Raw genomic sequence first — 14,460 nt, forward strand, 5'->3', positions numbered from 1 at the left:
CAGCTGACTCTACACAGTTCTCAGTACAGCTGACTCTACACAGTTCTCAGTACAACTGACTCTACACAGTTCTCAGTACAGCTGACTCTACACAGTTCTCAGTACAACTGACTCTACACAGTTCTCAGTACAGCTGACTCTACACAGTTCTCAGTACAACTGACTACACTGTTCTCAGTACAGCTGACTACACACAGTTCTCAGTACAGCTGACTACACAGTTCTCAGTACAACTGACTCTACACAGTTCTCAGTACAACTGACTTCAGTTCCTCACAGAAGAGATAACAAAAAGAAAGACAATATGAATATGAAATGAACACATCCCTCCTCCCCTTCTTACAGATAAAGAAACAGCAGCAGGATGTGATGGGCTTCCTGTCAGCCAATAAGATTGAGTTTGAGGAGTGTGACATCGCTGCCAATGAGGACAACAGGAAGTGGATGAGAGAGAATGTTCCGGAGGAGGCTCGACCCGCTGCAGGGAACCCTCTACCTCCACAGATCTTCAACCAGGACAGATACTGCGGGGTGGGTGCAGGATAATGAGCGATAGTGAATTCTAATGGATTGGTATCATGCATTGACTCACTTAGCAGGTGTACGAGCATCATTCTGTTTCTATGTTAGTCTGTAACAGCCCTACTAGAATAGTTTTCATTAGATTGACCCAGTTTTTCTGTCCAGGTTTAGAGAGTTGAATGTGGGTTCAGCTCAGTCAGTCATGTTGACTAATTGTCGCGCCCTGGTCGAAGTATTTTGTGTTTATCTTCATTTATTTGGTCAGGCCAGGGTGTGGCATGGGTTTTTGTACGTGGTGTGTTGGTATTGGTATTGGGATTGTAGCTTAGTGGGGTGTTCTAGTTAAGTCTATGGCTGTCTGAAGTGGTTCTCAATCAGAGGCAGGTGTTTATCGTTGTCTCTGATTGGGAACCATATTTAGGCAGCCATATTCTTTGAGCGTTTCGTGGGTGATTGTCCTTAGTGTCCTGAAGTCCTTGTTCTGTGTGTATGTGCACCAGTATTAGGCTGTTTCGGTTTTCGTTACGTTTATTGTTTTGTAGTGTTTGTATTTAGATTCGTGTTGCTTCAGTTTAATAAACATGGATCGCAATCTACACGCCGCATTTTGGTCCGACTCTCCTTCACACCTAGAAAGCCGTAACACTAATAGAGGATGTAGTAGAGGGGTGATGAGGTTATGGTATAAAGGACTAATAGAGGATGTAGTAGAGGGGTGATGAGGTTATGGTATAAAGGACTAATAGAGGATGTAGTAGAGGGGTGATGAGGTTATGGTATAAAGGACTAATAGAGGATGTAGTAGAGGGGTGATGAGGTTATGGTATAAAGGACTAATAGAGGATGTAGTAGAGGGGTGATGAGGTTATGGTATAAAGGACTAATAGAGGATGTAGTAGAGGGGTGATGAGGTTATGGTATAAAGGACTAATAGAGGATGTAGTAGAGGGTTCAATAACACAAACACAGAGGAGATGACATGAAGCTTCAGTAAAGTTTGTGCTCTGTAGTAAAGTGTGTGTGTGTGTGTGTGTGTGTGTGTTGTAACGTAACTGTTTTTGCTGTTGGGTGTGAAGCCAGCTTGTCCTGTGAGATAATAAAATAAGCTGGACTTGCTATTATTGAATAGCTCCTGTTAAGCTTCTCTCTCTCCTTCAGAACTACGAGGCTGTAGGGTTTATAAGGGGTTTATCTCTCTCTCCTTCAGAACTACGAGGCTGTAGGGTTTATAAGGGGTTTATCTCTCTCTCCTTCAGAACTACGAGGCTGTAGGGTTTATAAGGGGTTTATCTCTCTCTCCTTCAGAACTACGAGGCTGTAGGGTTTATAAGGGGTTTATCTCTCTCTCCTTCAGAACTACGAGGCTGTAGGGTTTATAAGGGGTTTATCTCTCTCTCCTTCAGAACTACGAGGCTGTAGGGTTTATAAGGGGTTTATCTCTCTCTTCTTCAGAACTACGAGGCGTTCTTTGATGCCAGAGAAGACAATATTGTCTACGCTTTCCTGGGTCTCACCGCTCCCCCTGGATCTAAGGTACTCTAACCTCTACACCCAAATCCCTAACTCTTCCTGGGTCTGGTAGAGGCAGAATCAGATAACCTACTCGCCGCCCAATTCTTGCAAGGCACCTTGATCTCCGCCCCCTGTAGTTCCTTATGTTCTTCATGTGAATGATGGGGATTTGGGACTTGTCTGGGAGCAACGTTATATCCTTCTTGTCAGACTCATTAAAGAAATAATCAACATTATCTACAAAATAAGTTACAAACAATGGGAAAAACACAAAAAAATAGCGCAGTTGGTCAGGAGCCTGTAAAACGTCAGCCATCCCCTCCAGTGCCATTCTGTATCCTTTTACTGCAAGACGTTATTATTATATTAGGCTACATGAGCATTCTAGGCCTACAGTCAGTTACTATAGTAGGCTAAAACCTCAGAGGATTGGCATTCCCACCCACATCCTCTGTCTGACCACACACCCCTCACATTTATTAACACTGAACCATAACCACACCTGTCACATTCTGTCTTCTATCAGTTACACCTATTATCAAACACAAACTTCATCCTGTATATACATACCCCTTTGTCTGTCTGTCTCTGCACCCTGGCTCCCCCTCTCTGCCACTCAGGGAACTTCAGGTAGGTGTGTCTATCACCATGGAGATACAGGGGCTTTCTTTGGTCACACTGAAGCTGACTGAAACCAACAGACCTTACTACTAAAATTCACCACACCTCTTTCCCCCTCCCCTCTCTCTCTCTCTCTCCCCTTCCCCATTCTCTATACCTCTCTCTCTCTCTTGCTCTCCTCCCTCCAATCTCACTCTCCCCTTTCCCACCTCTCTCTCTCCCTCCCGCTCTCTCTTCATATTTCTCTCTGTAGGAGGCTGAGGCCCTAGCCAAGAGAGAGCAGCAATAGTTCCACAGTGCTCCTTCCTCCAACCACAGACCAGACCAGACCATGACCAAGCCAGAGCCTGCTGGGCAGACCATACCATATCATTCTCACTTTGTTAGAGGTCAGGGGGTTCTTTCCAGATGTTTAGTTTAGTTGTTGTTGTTGTTGTGTCTCATGCTTCAGCTGTGCCTTATCAGCTGGGTGTGAGGAGGTACTGAAGCAGAGCATGCTGGGTACCCATGAGTCCCTCCGCTGGCCTTAAAACCTGTTGTCTGAATGTCTCCACACCTGATGTCATGATGTCCCAGTCAGTCTGAATGCATGTCCTCTAGAAGACAGGATGTACTATCAGAGTAGCACTTCTCTATAATGTTAAACACAACAATGTTGCCTTCCTCCTCTCTCCAAATGTCCCAGCTGTCCTCCTGTCTACTTCTTCCTCTCCCTCCACTATTCTCAGCAATCTTACCATCTTCTGTTCTACAGAGAACACGGCACCTAGATGCTAGTTGTTTTATGTCTGAGGCCCTGTGACTTAATGTTTTGATCTGCTTGTTTTGATAGAGATGAAATGTGATAAAGATAACATGAAGTAATACAAATATAACATGCCAAAATATACATCTGTAACGGAAGCAGAGAGGTGATGTATTATTGTAAACATGTCTGTATACCGCTAACTACTCAATTCAGATTCACACATATACTGGTCAGAATGTTTGTTCAGCTTGGTGCCATAGTATAATATGATCCATATAATCTCTCCTCTCTTCTCTGCCTCACCATAATAGTCTTATTTTTATGTACAATAAAGATCTGAGAGTTGTTTTACTGGTTATAACAGCGTTGTGCGTTGATACTATCACACATTGACTGTCCAGAAACTGTATAGGCTAGTGGCAAGGCCTCCCGAGGTGGAACAAAACACAACCATGTCTTTTCACATCTCTAATGTCTCCTCCCAAATGGATGGTAGAATGATGTTGTGACAGAAACTCATGGAACCCAATATTGCAAGTGCTGATATTGCAAAAAATGTGGAATTACAAGTAATCTGCTCTCTTACATACTTTTAATGTCATCTTGTAAATATCAACTATGAATTTAAGTTTTACTTTTTGGTAGCTGATTAATAGATAAGTCAAATGTTCTCTCATTCAGTGGTCCTGTCTGACAACAATACACACAGTTACACATGTCTTTTGGTGTAGTTGCTATTGTAATCATCTCTAAGGAAAACAAGTGTGCTCAGAGATCAAAATGACATTTTTTGGGGGCCAAGGCTCCATTTGGGGTCCATACAGGCTGGTCCAGCAGAGGAGCTGGTTTGGCTGGTGACCAGCCCTGGCAGCGTTTTCGTGGTGCCGTAGCAGCGTTTTCGTGGTGCCTTAGCAGCGTTTTCGTGGTGCCTTAGCAGCGTTTTCGTGGTGCCTTAGCAGCGTTTTCGTGGTGCCTTAGCAGCGTTTTCGTGGTGCCTTAGCAGCGTTTTCGTGGTGCCTTAGCAGTGTTTTCGTGGTGCCTTAGCAGCGTTTTCGTGGTGCCTTAGCAGCGTTTTCGTGGTGCCTTAGCAGTGTTTTCGTGGTGCCTTAGCAGCGTTTTCGTGGTGCCTTAGCAGCGTTTTCGTGGTGCCTTAGCAGTGTTTTTGCAGCATAAGCTGGTCTCAAGTCACATCATGCAGGCTTGCAAAGTGATTTCTAATTCCTATTAGGGATATCCAACAACTGGAACTTTTCTTCAGCCACAACATGCATTCAGAATGACTGTCAGGGTCAGAAAGATGAATAAATGACATGACCTAAACACTCTACACTGGAACACGCCTCTAGATGTGTCTTTGTGTTGGATAAGATTAATTAATCAGTCAATGCAATCAAACAAGCTAAGCGTCAGGAGAGACAAAGTAGAGTCGCAATTCAACGGCTCAGACACAAGAGGTATGTGGCAGGGTCTACAGTCAATCACGGATTACAAAAAGAAAACCAGCCCCGTCGCGGACCAGGATGTCTTGCTCCCAGACAGACTAAACAACTTATTTGCTCGCATTGAGGACAATACACAGTGCCACTGACACGGCCCGCTACCAAAACCTGCAGACTCTCCTTCACTGCAGCCGGCGTGAGTAAAACATTTAAATGTGTTCACCCTCGCAAGGCTGCAGGCCCAGACGGCATCCCCAGCCGCGTCCTCAGAGCATGCGCAGACCAGCTGGCTGGTGTGTTTACGGACATATTCAATCAATCCTTATCCCAGTCTGCTGTTCAAACATGCTTCAAGAGGGCCACCATTGTTCCTGTTCCCAAGAAAGCTAAGGTAACTGAGCAAAACGACTACCGCCCCGTAGCACTCACTTCCGTCATTATGAAGTGCTTTGAGAGACTAGTCAAGGACTATATCACCTCCACCCTACCTGACACCCTAGACCCACTCCAATATGCTTACCGCCCTAATAGGTCCACCCTGGGTCTCGACCCCGCCCTGTGCAACTGGGTACTGGACTTCCTGACGGGCCGCCCCCAGGTGGTGAGGGTAGGTAACAACATCTCCATCCCGCTGATCCTCAACACTGGGGCCCCACAAGGGTGCGTTCTGAGCCCTCTCCTGTACTCCCTGTTCACCCATGACTGCATGGCCATGCACGCTTCCAACTCTATCATCAAGTTTGCGGACGACACTACAGTGGTAGGCTTGATTACCAACAACGACGAGACAGCCTACAGGGAGGAGGTGAGGGCCCTCGGAGTGTGGTGTCAGGTAAATAACCTCACACTCAACGTCAACAAAACAAAGGAGATGATCGGGGACTTCAGGAAACAGCAGAGGGAGCACCCCCCTATCTACATCGACCGGACAGTAGTGGAGAGGGTAGTAAGTTTTAAGTTCCTCGGCGTACACATCACGGACAAACTGAATTGGTCCACCCACACAGACAGCGTGGTGAAGAAGTCGCAGCAGCGCCTCTTCAACCTCAGGAGGCTGAAGAAATTCGGCTTGCCACCAAAAGCACTCACAAGCTTTTACAGACGCACAATCGAGAGCATCCTGGCGGGCTGTATCACCGCCTGGTACGGCAACTGCTCTGCCCACAACCGTAAGGCTCTCCAGAGGGTAGTGAGGTCTGCACAATGCATCACCGGGGGCAAATTACCTGCCCTCCAGGACACCTACAACACTCGATGTCACAGGAAGGCCATAAAGATCATCAAGGACAATAACCACCCGAGCCACTGCCTGTTCACCCCGCTATCATCCAGAAGGCGAGGTCAGTACAGGTGCATCAAAGCAGGGACCGAGAGACTGAACAACAGCTTCTATAGATTTACACAATCCTGGACACAGGTTTTTTTCATAGCTAAACGTGACGCAGAAAACGGACCAATTTGTCAACACAAATAATATTTTTTGTAAAAACGGAACATTTGCTATCTAACTGAGAGTCTCCTCATTGAAAACATCCGAAGTTCTTCAAAGGTAAATGATTTTATTTGAATCCTTTTCTGGTTTTTGTGAAAATGTTGCCTGCTGAATGCTAATGCTAAATGCTACGCTAAATGCTACGCTAGCAATCAATACTGTTACACAAATGCTTGTTTTGCAATGGTTGAGAAGCATATTTTGAAAATCTGAGATGACAGTGTTGTTAACAAAAGGCTAAGCTTGAGAGCAAATAGATTAATTTCATTTCATTTGCGATTTTCATGAATAGTTAACGTTGCGTTATGGTAATGAGCTTGAGGCTGTAGTCACGATACCGGATCCGGGACGCAAGGCGCAAGAAGTTAATATAATGTTTACATACCCTACATTACTCATCTCATATGTATACACTGTACTCTATACCATCTACTGCATCTTGCATCATCTGTGGATATGTTGGGGCGGTATGCAAATTGGAGTGGGTCTAGGGTTTCTGGGATAATGGTGTTGATGTGAGCCATTACCAGCCTTTCAAAGCACTTCATGGCTACGGACGTGAGCGCTATGGGTCTGTAGTCATTTAGGCAGGTTGCCTTTGTGTTCTTGGGCACAGGTACTATGGTGGTCTGCTTGAAGCATCTTGGTATTACAGACTCAATCAGGGACATGTTGAAAATGTCAGTGAAGACACCTGCCAGTGTAGTATGATTCAATCTTAGCACTGTATTGACGCTTTGCCTGTGATGGTTCATCGCAGGGCATAGTGGGATTTCTTGTAAGCTTCCGGGTTAGAGTTCCGCATCTTGAAAGCGGCAGCTCTACCCTTTATCTCAGTGCGAATGTTGCCTGAAATCCATGGCTTCTGGTTTGGGTATGTACGCACAGTCACTGTGGGGACGACGTCCTCAATGCACTTATTGATAAAGCCAGTGACTGATATGGTGTAGTCCTCAATGTCATCGGAAGAATCACAGAACATGTTCCAGTCTGTGCTAGCAAAACAGTCCTGCAGTTTAGCATCTGCTTCATCTGACCCCTTTTTTTTATAGACCGAGTCACTGGTGCTTCCTGCTTTAATTTTTGCTTGTAAGCAGGAATCAGGAGTTGTGGTCGGATTTACCAAATGGAGGGCGAGGGAGAGCTTTGTACGGCGTCTCTGTGTGTGGAGTACAGATGATCTAGAATTTTGTTCCCTCTGGTTGCACATTTAACATGTTGATAGAGATTTGGTAGAACTGAATTAAGTTTCCCTGCATTAAAGTCTCCGCCACTAGGAGCACCGCCTCTGGGTGAATGGTTTCCTGTTTGCTTATTTCCTAAAACAGCTGACGGAGTGCGGTCTTAGTGCCAGCATCTGTCTGTGGTGGTAAATAAACAGCCACTAAAAGTATAGCTGAGAACTCTCTAGGCAAGTAGTGTAGCCTGCAATTTATCACAATATACTCTACTTCAGGCGAGCAAAATCTAGAGACTTCCTTAGATTTCGTGCACCAGCTGTTGTTTACAAATATGCACAGACCGCCCCCCCTCCTGGTCTTACTGGAGTGTGCTGTTCTATCCTGCCGGTGCAGCGTGTATCCCGCTAGCTGAATATCCATGTCATCATTCAGCCACGATTCCGTGAAGCATAGGATATTACAGTTTTTGATGTCCCGTTGGTAGGATATTCGTGACCTTACCTCGTCTAGTTTATTGTCCAATGATTGCACGTTGGCGAGTAATATTGACGGTAACGGCAGCTTTCCTAGTTGCCTTCTGCGGGTCCGGATGAGGCATCCAACTCTTCTTCCTCTGCGTCGCTTCTTTTTGCGAATAATTGGGATGTCTGCCTTGTGGGGTGTTTGGAGAATATCGTGTGAGTCCTGCTTGTTGTTGAAGAAATCTTCGTCTAATCCGAGGTGAGTGATTGCTGTCCTGATATCCAAAAACTATTTTCTTCCATAAGATATGGTTGCAGAAACATTATGTACAAAATCATTTACAAATATCGCAAAAAAACAAACACATGATAGCACAATTGGTTAGGAGACCGTAAAACGGTGGCCATCTCCTTCGGCGCCATTTACCACCCTTACCTTGTCACGACACAATTGATTGGCTCAAACTTATTAAATGAACTTTTAACAAGGTACACATGTTAATTGAAATGCATTCTAGGTGACTACCTCATGAAACTGGTTGAGAGAATGCCAAGAGTGAGCAAAGCTGTGTCCTGTGTGAATGTAAGTATGCTCCCTCTAATTCTCTCTCTCTCCCTCTCCCCTCCCGGAGGACCTGAGCCCTATGACCATGTCTCAGGACTACCTGGCATGATGACTTCTTGCTGTCCCCAGTCCACCTGGTTGTGCTGCTGTTCCAGTTCCAACTGTTCTGCCTGCGGCTATGGAACCCTGACCTGTTCATTGGACGCGCTACCTGTCCCAGACCTGCTGTTTTTGACTCTCTCTCTCTACTGCACCTGCTATGATCGGCTATGAAAAGCCAACTGACATTTACTCCTGAGATGCTGATCTTGATGTGCTGACCTTGCAACCTACAACCACTGTGATTATTATTGTTAGTTGACCCTGCTGGTCATCTATGAACGTTTGAACATCTTGGCCATGTACTGTTATAATCTCCACCCGGCACAGCCAGAAAAGGACTGGCCACCCCTCAGAGCCTGGTTCCTCTCTAGGTTTCTTCCTAGGTTCCTGCCTTTCTAGGGAGTTTTTCCTAGCCACCGTGCTTCTACATCTGCATTGCTTACTGTTTAGGGTTTTAGGCTGGGTTTCTGTATAGCACTTTGTGACATTGTTTAATGTAAAAAGGGCTTTATAAATACATTTGATTGATTAATGCAAAGGGTGGCTACTTTGAAGAATCTCAAATATAAAATATATTTTTGATTTTTGTAACGCTTTTTTGGTTACTACACGATTCCATGTTTTATTTCATAGTTTATGTTATCACTATTATTCTACAATGTATAAAATAGTAAAAATAAAGAAAAAACCCAGAATTAGTAGGTGTGTCCAAACTTTTGACTGGTACTGTATCTTATGTCCAATAGGCACTGTCCATCAGCACAATTTTGACAATGGACACTGTCCAATTGCAGCAGAACATGTTAATACTGGGAATGTCTTATGTGTAATGGACACTGGCCATTAGAAATATATTACAATGGGCATTTACCATCACGAATTGGACATGTTGTTACATTGCTGAAAGGCCCAATTGTCAGGCTTATTGAACTCAGGACTGCCTAGCAGTGATAGTGGTTCCTAATCCCTCGCTCGTTAGTGTTGATTTCAGCCTGTCCATTTGGTAATGGTAAATCACTACCTAAATATATTGGAAATGGACAGTGTCCATTGGCCATATGATATACTGCCAGTGCCAATATTTGCAGTATAAAATGTTGGCACTGGCAATATATCGTATGGACACTGTCCATTGGCAACATATTAAAATGGGCATTTATGCAGTTAATGCAGTTAAAGGGTTTAAACTAACAAAGTCCACTACTGGGACACTCTACTGTACAAATACAACTCAAATGTGCTGTCCTATGACTGTTTATAATGATTTTAATCAATGAGATGGCGGACTTGATTGCTGTCCAAATGCCATATCTTACAATGGCATTGGCCATATGATATATTGTAAGTTCATACATCCCTTTAAAGGCCCTTCTTACTCTCATAATATCGATATATTGAGGGGTACCGGTGGCCCCGAACACGAGGCAAAAGGCATTTTGCAAATCGCATGCCCGGAAACCAATGTTATCCTTTGGGAGCAACTCGGATGTCAGACTACATGAACAGCCGCACACAGCTAGAATAACTTTGTGGCTGATCCACCCCAACATCCCCATGAACTATCCCACCACATAACTCTCCTATAGAACTCTCGCACCATTTAATTCTCCTATAGAACTCTCCCACCACATAACTCTCCTATAGAACTCTCCAACAACCTTAACTCTCCTATAGAACTCTCCCACCACATAACTCTCCTATAGAACTCTCCAACAACCTTAACTCTCCTATAGAACTCTCCCACCACATAACTCTCCTATAGAACTCTCCCACCACATAATTCTCCTATAGAACTCTCCCACCACATAACATTTACATTACATTTAAGTCATTTAGCAGACGCTCTTATCCAGAGCGACTTACAAATTGGTGCTTTCAACTTATGACATCCAGTGAAACAGCCACTTTACAATAGTGCATCTAGGTCTTTTAAGGGGGGAGGGGGAGGGGGGAGAAGGATTACTTTATCCTATCCTAGGTATTCCTTAAAGAGGTGGGGTTTCAGGTGTCTCCGGAAGGTGGTGATTGACTCCGCTGTCCTGGCGTCGTGAGGGAGTTTGTTCCACCATTGGGGGCCAGAGCAGCGAACAGTTTTGACTGGGCTGAGCGGGAACTGTACTTCCTCAGTGGTAGGGAGGCGAGCAGGCCAGAGGTGGATGAACGCAGTGCCCTTGTTTGGGTGTAGGGCCTGATCAGAGCCTGGAGGTACTGAGGTGCCGTTCCCCTCACAGCTCCGTAGGCAAGCACCATGGTCTTGTAGCGGATGCGAGCTTCAACTGGAAGCCAGTGGAGAGAGCGGAGGAGCGGGGTGACGTGAGAGAACTTGGGAAGGTTGAACACCAGACGGGCTGCGGCGTTCTGGATGAGTTGTAGGGGTTTAATGGCACAGGCAGGGAGCCCAGCCAACAGCGAGTTGCAGTAATCCAGACGGGAGATGACAAGTGCCTGGATTAGGACCTGCGCCGCTTCCTGTGTGAGGCAGGGTCGTACTCTGCGGATGTTGTAGAGCATGAACCTACAGGAACGGGCCACCGCCTTGATGTTATTTGAGAACGACAGGGTGTTGTCCAGGATCACGCCAAGGTTCTTAGCGCTCTGGGAGGAGGACACAATGGAGTTGTCAACCGTGATGGCGAGATCATGGAACGGGCAGTCCTTCCCCGGGAGGAAGAGCAGCTCCGTCTTGCCGAGGTTCAGCTTGAGGTGATGATCCGTCATCCACACTGATATGTCTGCCAGACATGCAGAGATGCGATTCGCCACCTGGTCGTCAGAAGGGGGAAAGGAGAAGATTAATTGTGTGTCGTCTGCATAGCAATGATAGGAGAGACCATGTGAGGTTATGACAGAGCCAAGTGACTTGGTGTATAGCGAGAATAGGAGAGGGCCTAGAACAGAGCCCTGGGGGACACCAGTGGTGAGAGCACGTGGTGAGGAGACGGATTCTCGCCACGCCACCTGGTAGGAGCGACCTGTCAGGTAGGATGCAATCAGCGTGGGCCGCGCCGGAGATGCCCAACTCGGAGAGGGTGGAGAGGAGGATCTGATGGTTCACAGTATCGAAGGCAGCCGATAGGTCTAGAAGGATGAGAGCAGAGGAGAGAGAGTTAGCTTTAGCAGTGCGGAGCACCTCCGTGATACAGAGAAGAGCAGTCTCAGTTGAATGACTAGTCTTGAAACCTGACTGATTTGGATCAAGAAGGTCATTCTGAGAGAGATAGCGGGAGAGCTGGCCAAGGACGGCACGTTCAAGAGTTTTGGAGAGAAAAGAAAGAAGGGATACTGGTCTGTAGTTGTTGACATCGGAGGGATCGAGTGTAGGTTTTTTCAGAAGGGGTGCAACTCTCGCTCTCTTGAAGACGGGAGGGACGTAGCCAGCGGTCAGGGATGAGTTGATGAGCGAGGTGAGGTAAGGGAGAAGGTCACTGGAGATGGTCTGGAGAAGAGAGGAGGGGATAGGGTCAAGCGGGCAGGTTGTTGGGCGGCCGGCCGTCACAAGACGCGAGATGTCATCTGGAGAGAGAGGGGAGAAAGAGGTCAGAGCACAGGGTTGGCAGTGTGAGCAGAACCAGCGGTGTCGTTTGACTTAGCAAACGAGGATCGGATGTCGTCGACCTTCTTTTCAAAATGGTTGACGAAGTCATCTGCAGAGAGGGAGGAGGGGGAGGATTCAAGAGGGAGGAGAAGGTGGCAAAGAGCTTCCTAGGGTTAGAGGCAGATGCTTGGAATTTAGAGTGGTAGAAAGTGGCTTTAGCAGCAGAGACAGAGGAGGAAAATGTAGAGAGGAGGGAGTGAAAGGATGCCAGGTCCGCAGGGAGGCGAGTTTTCCTCCATTTCCGCTCGGCTGCCCGGAGCCCTGTTCTGTGAGCTCGCAATGAGTCGTCGAGCCACGGAGCGGGAGGGGAGGACCGAGCCGGCCTGGAGGATAGGGGACATAGAGAGTCAAAGGATGCAGAAAGGGAGGAGAGGAGGGTTGAGGAGGCAGAATCAGGAGATAGGTTGGAGAAGGTTTGAGCAGAGGGAAGAGATGATAGGATGGAAGAGGAGAGAGTAGCGGGGAGAGAGAGCGAAGGTTGGGACGGCGCAATACCATCCGAGTAGGGGCAGTGTGGGAAGTGTTGGATGAGAGCGAGAGGGAAAAGGATACAAGGTAGTGGTCGGAGACTTGGAGGGGAGTTGCAATGAGGTTAGTGGAGGAACAGCATCTAGTAAAGATGAGGTCGAGCGTATTGCCTGCCTTGTGAGTAGGGGGAAGGTGAGAGGGTGAGGTCAAAAGAGGAGAGGAGTGGAAAGAAGGAGGCAGAGAGGAATGAGTCAAAGGTAGACGTGGGGAGGTTAAAGTCGCCCAGAACTGTGAGAGGTGAGCCGTCCTCAGGAAAGGAGCTTATCAAGGCATCAAGCTCATTGATGAACTCTCCGAGGGAACCTGGAGGGCGATAAATGATAAGGATGTTAAGCTTGAAAGGGCTGGTAACTGTGACAGCATGGAATTCAAAGGAGGCGATAGACAGATGGGTAAGGAGAAAGAGAGAATGACCACTTGGGAGAGATGAGGATCCCGGTGCCACCACCCCGCTGACCAGAAGCTCGGGGTGTGCGAGAGCACGTGGGCGGACGAAGAGAGAGCAGTAGGAGTAGCGGTGTTGTCTGTGGTGATCCATGTTTCCGTCAGAGCCAAGAAGTCGAGGGACTGGAGGGAGGCATAGGCTGAGATGAACTCTGCCTTGTTGGCCGCAGATCGGCAGTTCCAGAGGCTACCGGAGACCTGGAACTCCACGTGGGTCGTGCGCGCTGGGACCACCAGATTAGGGTGGCCGCGGCCATGCGGTGTGGAGCGTTTGTATGGTCTGTGCAGAGAGGAGAGAACAGGGATAGACAGACACATAGTTGACAGGCTAGAGAAGAGGCTACGCTAATGCAGAGGAGATTGGAATGACAAGTGGACTACACGTCTCGAATGTTCAGAAAGTTAAGCTTACGTAGCAAGAATCTAATTGACTAAAATGATTAAAATGATACAGTACTGCTGAGGTAGGCTAGCTGCGTTGTTGACACTACCCTAATCAAGTCGTTCCGTTGAGTGTGAAGTTTCTACAATGCTGCTTTTCGGGGCTAGCTGGCTAGCTAGCAGTGTTGGTTACGTTACGTTGCGTTAGGAGAACGACAATAGCTGGCTAGCTAACCTAGAAAATCGCTCTAGACTACACAATTATCTTTGAAACAAAGACGGCTATGTAGCTAGCTATGTAGCTAGCTACGATCAAACAAATCACACCGTTGGGACTGTAATGAAATGAATGAAAATGTGATACTACCTGTGGAGCGAAGCGGAATGCGACCGGAATGCGAAAGTTCTATTCAGTAGACGTTGGCTGGCTATTGGCTAGCTAGGAGTGTCTCCTACGTTAAGGACGACAAAATAGCTGGCTAGCTAACCTCGGTAAATTAAGATAATCACTCTAAGACTACACACTCTAACTACACAATTATCTTGGATACGAAGACAGCAAAGACAACTATGTTGCTAGCTAATACTACACTAATCAAGTCGTTCAGTTGAGTGTGATAGTTACTACAGTGCTACGGTAGACGGTGAACGTATGCTAGCTGGCTAGCTGCTAGGCAGATAGGAGGACGACGAAATACGATAATAACGCAATTATCACTCTAAGACTCCACACTCTAAACTACACAATTATCTTGGATACGAAGACAGCAAAGACAACTATGTAGCTAGCTAACACTACACTAATCAAGTCGTTCAGTTGAGTGTGATAGTTACTACAGTGCTACGGTAGACGGTGAACGTGTTGGGCA

The 14,460-nt window shown here is 46.6% G+C and overlaps 1 protein-coding gene across 3 annotated transcripts in view; it reads left to right on the forward strand.

Annotated features, from left to right (window-relative positions):
• The window catches only part of sh3bgrl (SH3 domain binding glutamate-rich protein like), a 55,677-nt gene extending 46,502 nt beyond the window's left edge, over positions 1-9,175 (forward strand). Inside the window, exons 2-4 of one of the 3 annotated variants that reach the window (XM_065018252.1) lie at positions 346-531; positions 1,975-2,055; positions 2,909-3,764. In XM_065018252.1, the coding sequence (XP_064874324.1) occupies positions 346-531; positions 1,975-2,055; positions 2,909-2,944 (303 nt within the window). In that variant the 3' untranslated portion in view covers positions 2,945-3,764. Of the gene's footprint in view, positions 1-345; positions 532-1,680; positions 1,810-1,974; positions 2,056-2,908 lie in introns of those variants that run through there. The other 2 variants (XM_065018253.1, XM_065018251.1) reach the window with 2 other exon arrangements.
• Positions 9,176-14,460: the final 5,285 nt, after the last annotated feature.

Source organism: Oncorhynchus nerka, linkage group LG5 (assembly GCF_034236695.1).
Source record: "Oncorhynchus nerka isolate Pitt River linkage group LG5, Oner_Uvic_2.0, whole genome shotgun sequence".
NCBI classification, from domain to species: domain Eukaryota; kingdom Metazoa; phylum Chordata; class Actinopteri; order Salmoniformes; family Salmonidae; genus Oncorhynchus; species Oncorhynchus nerka.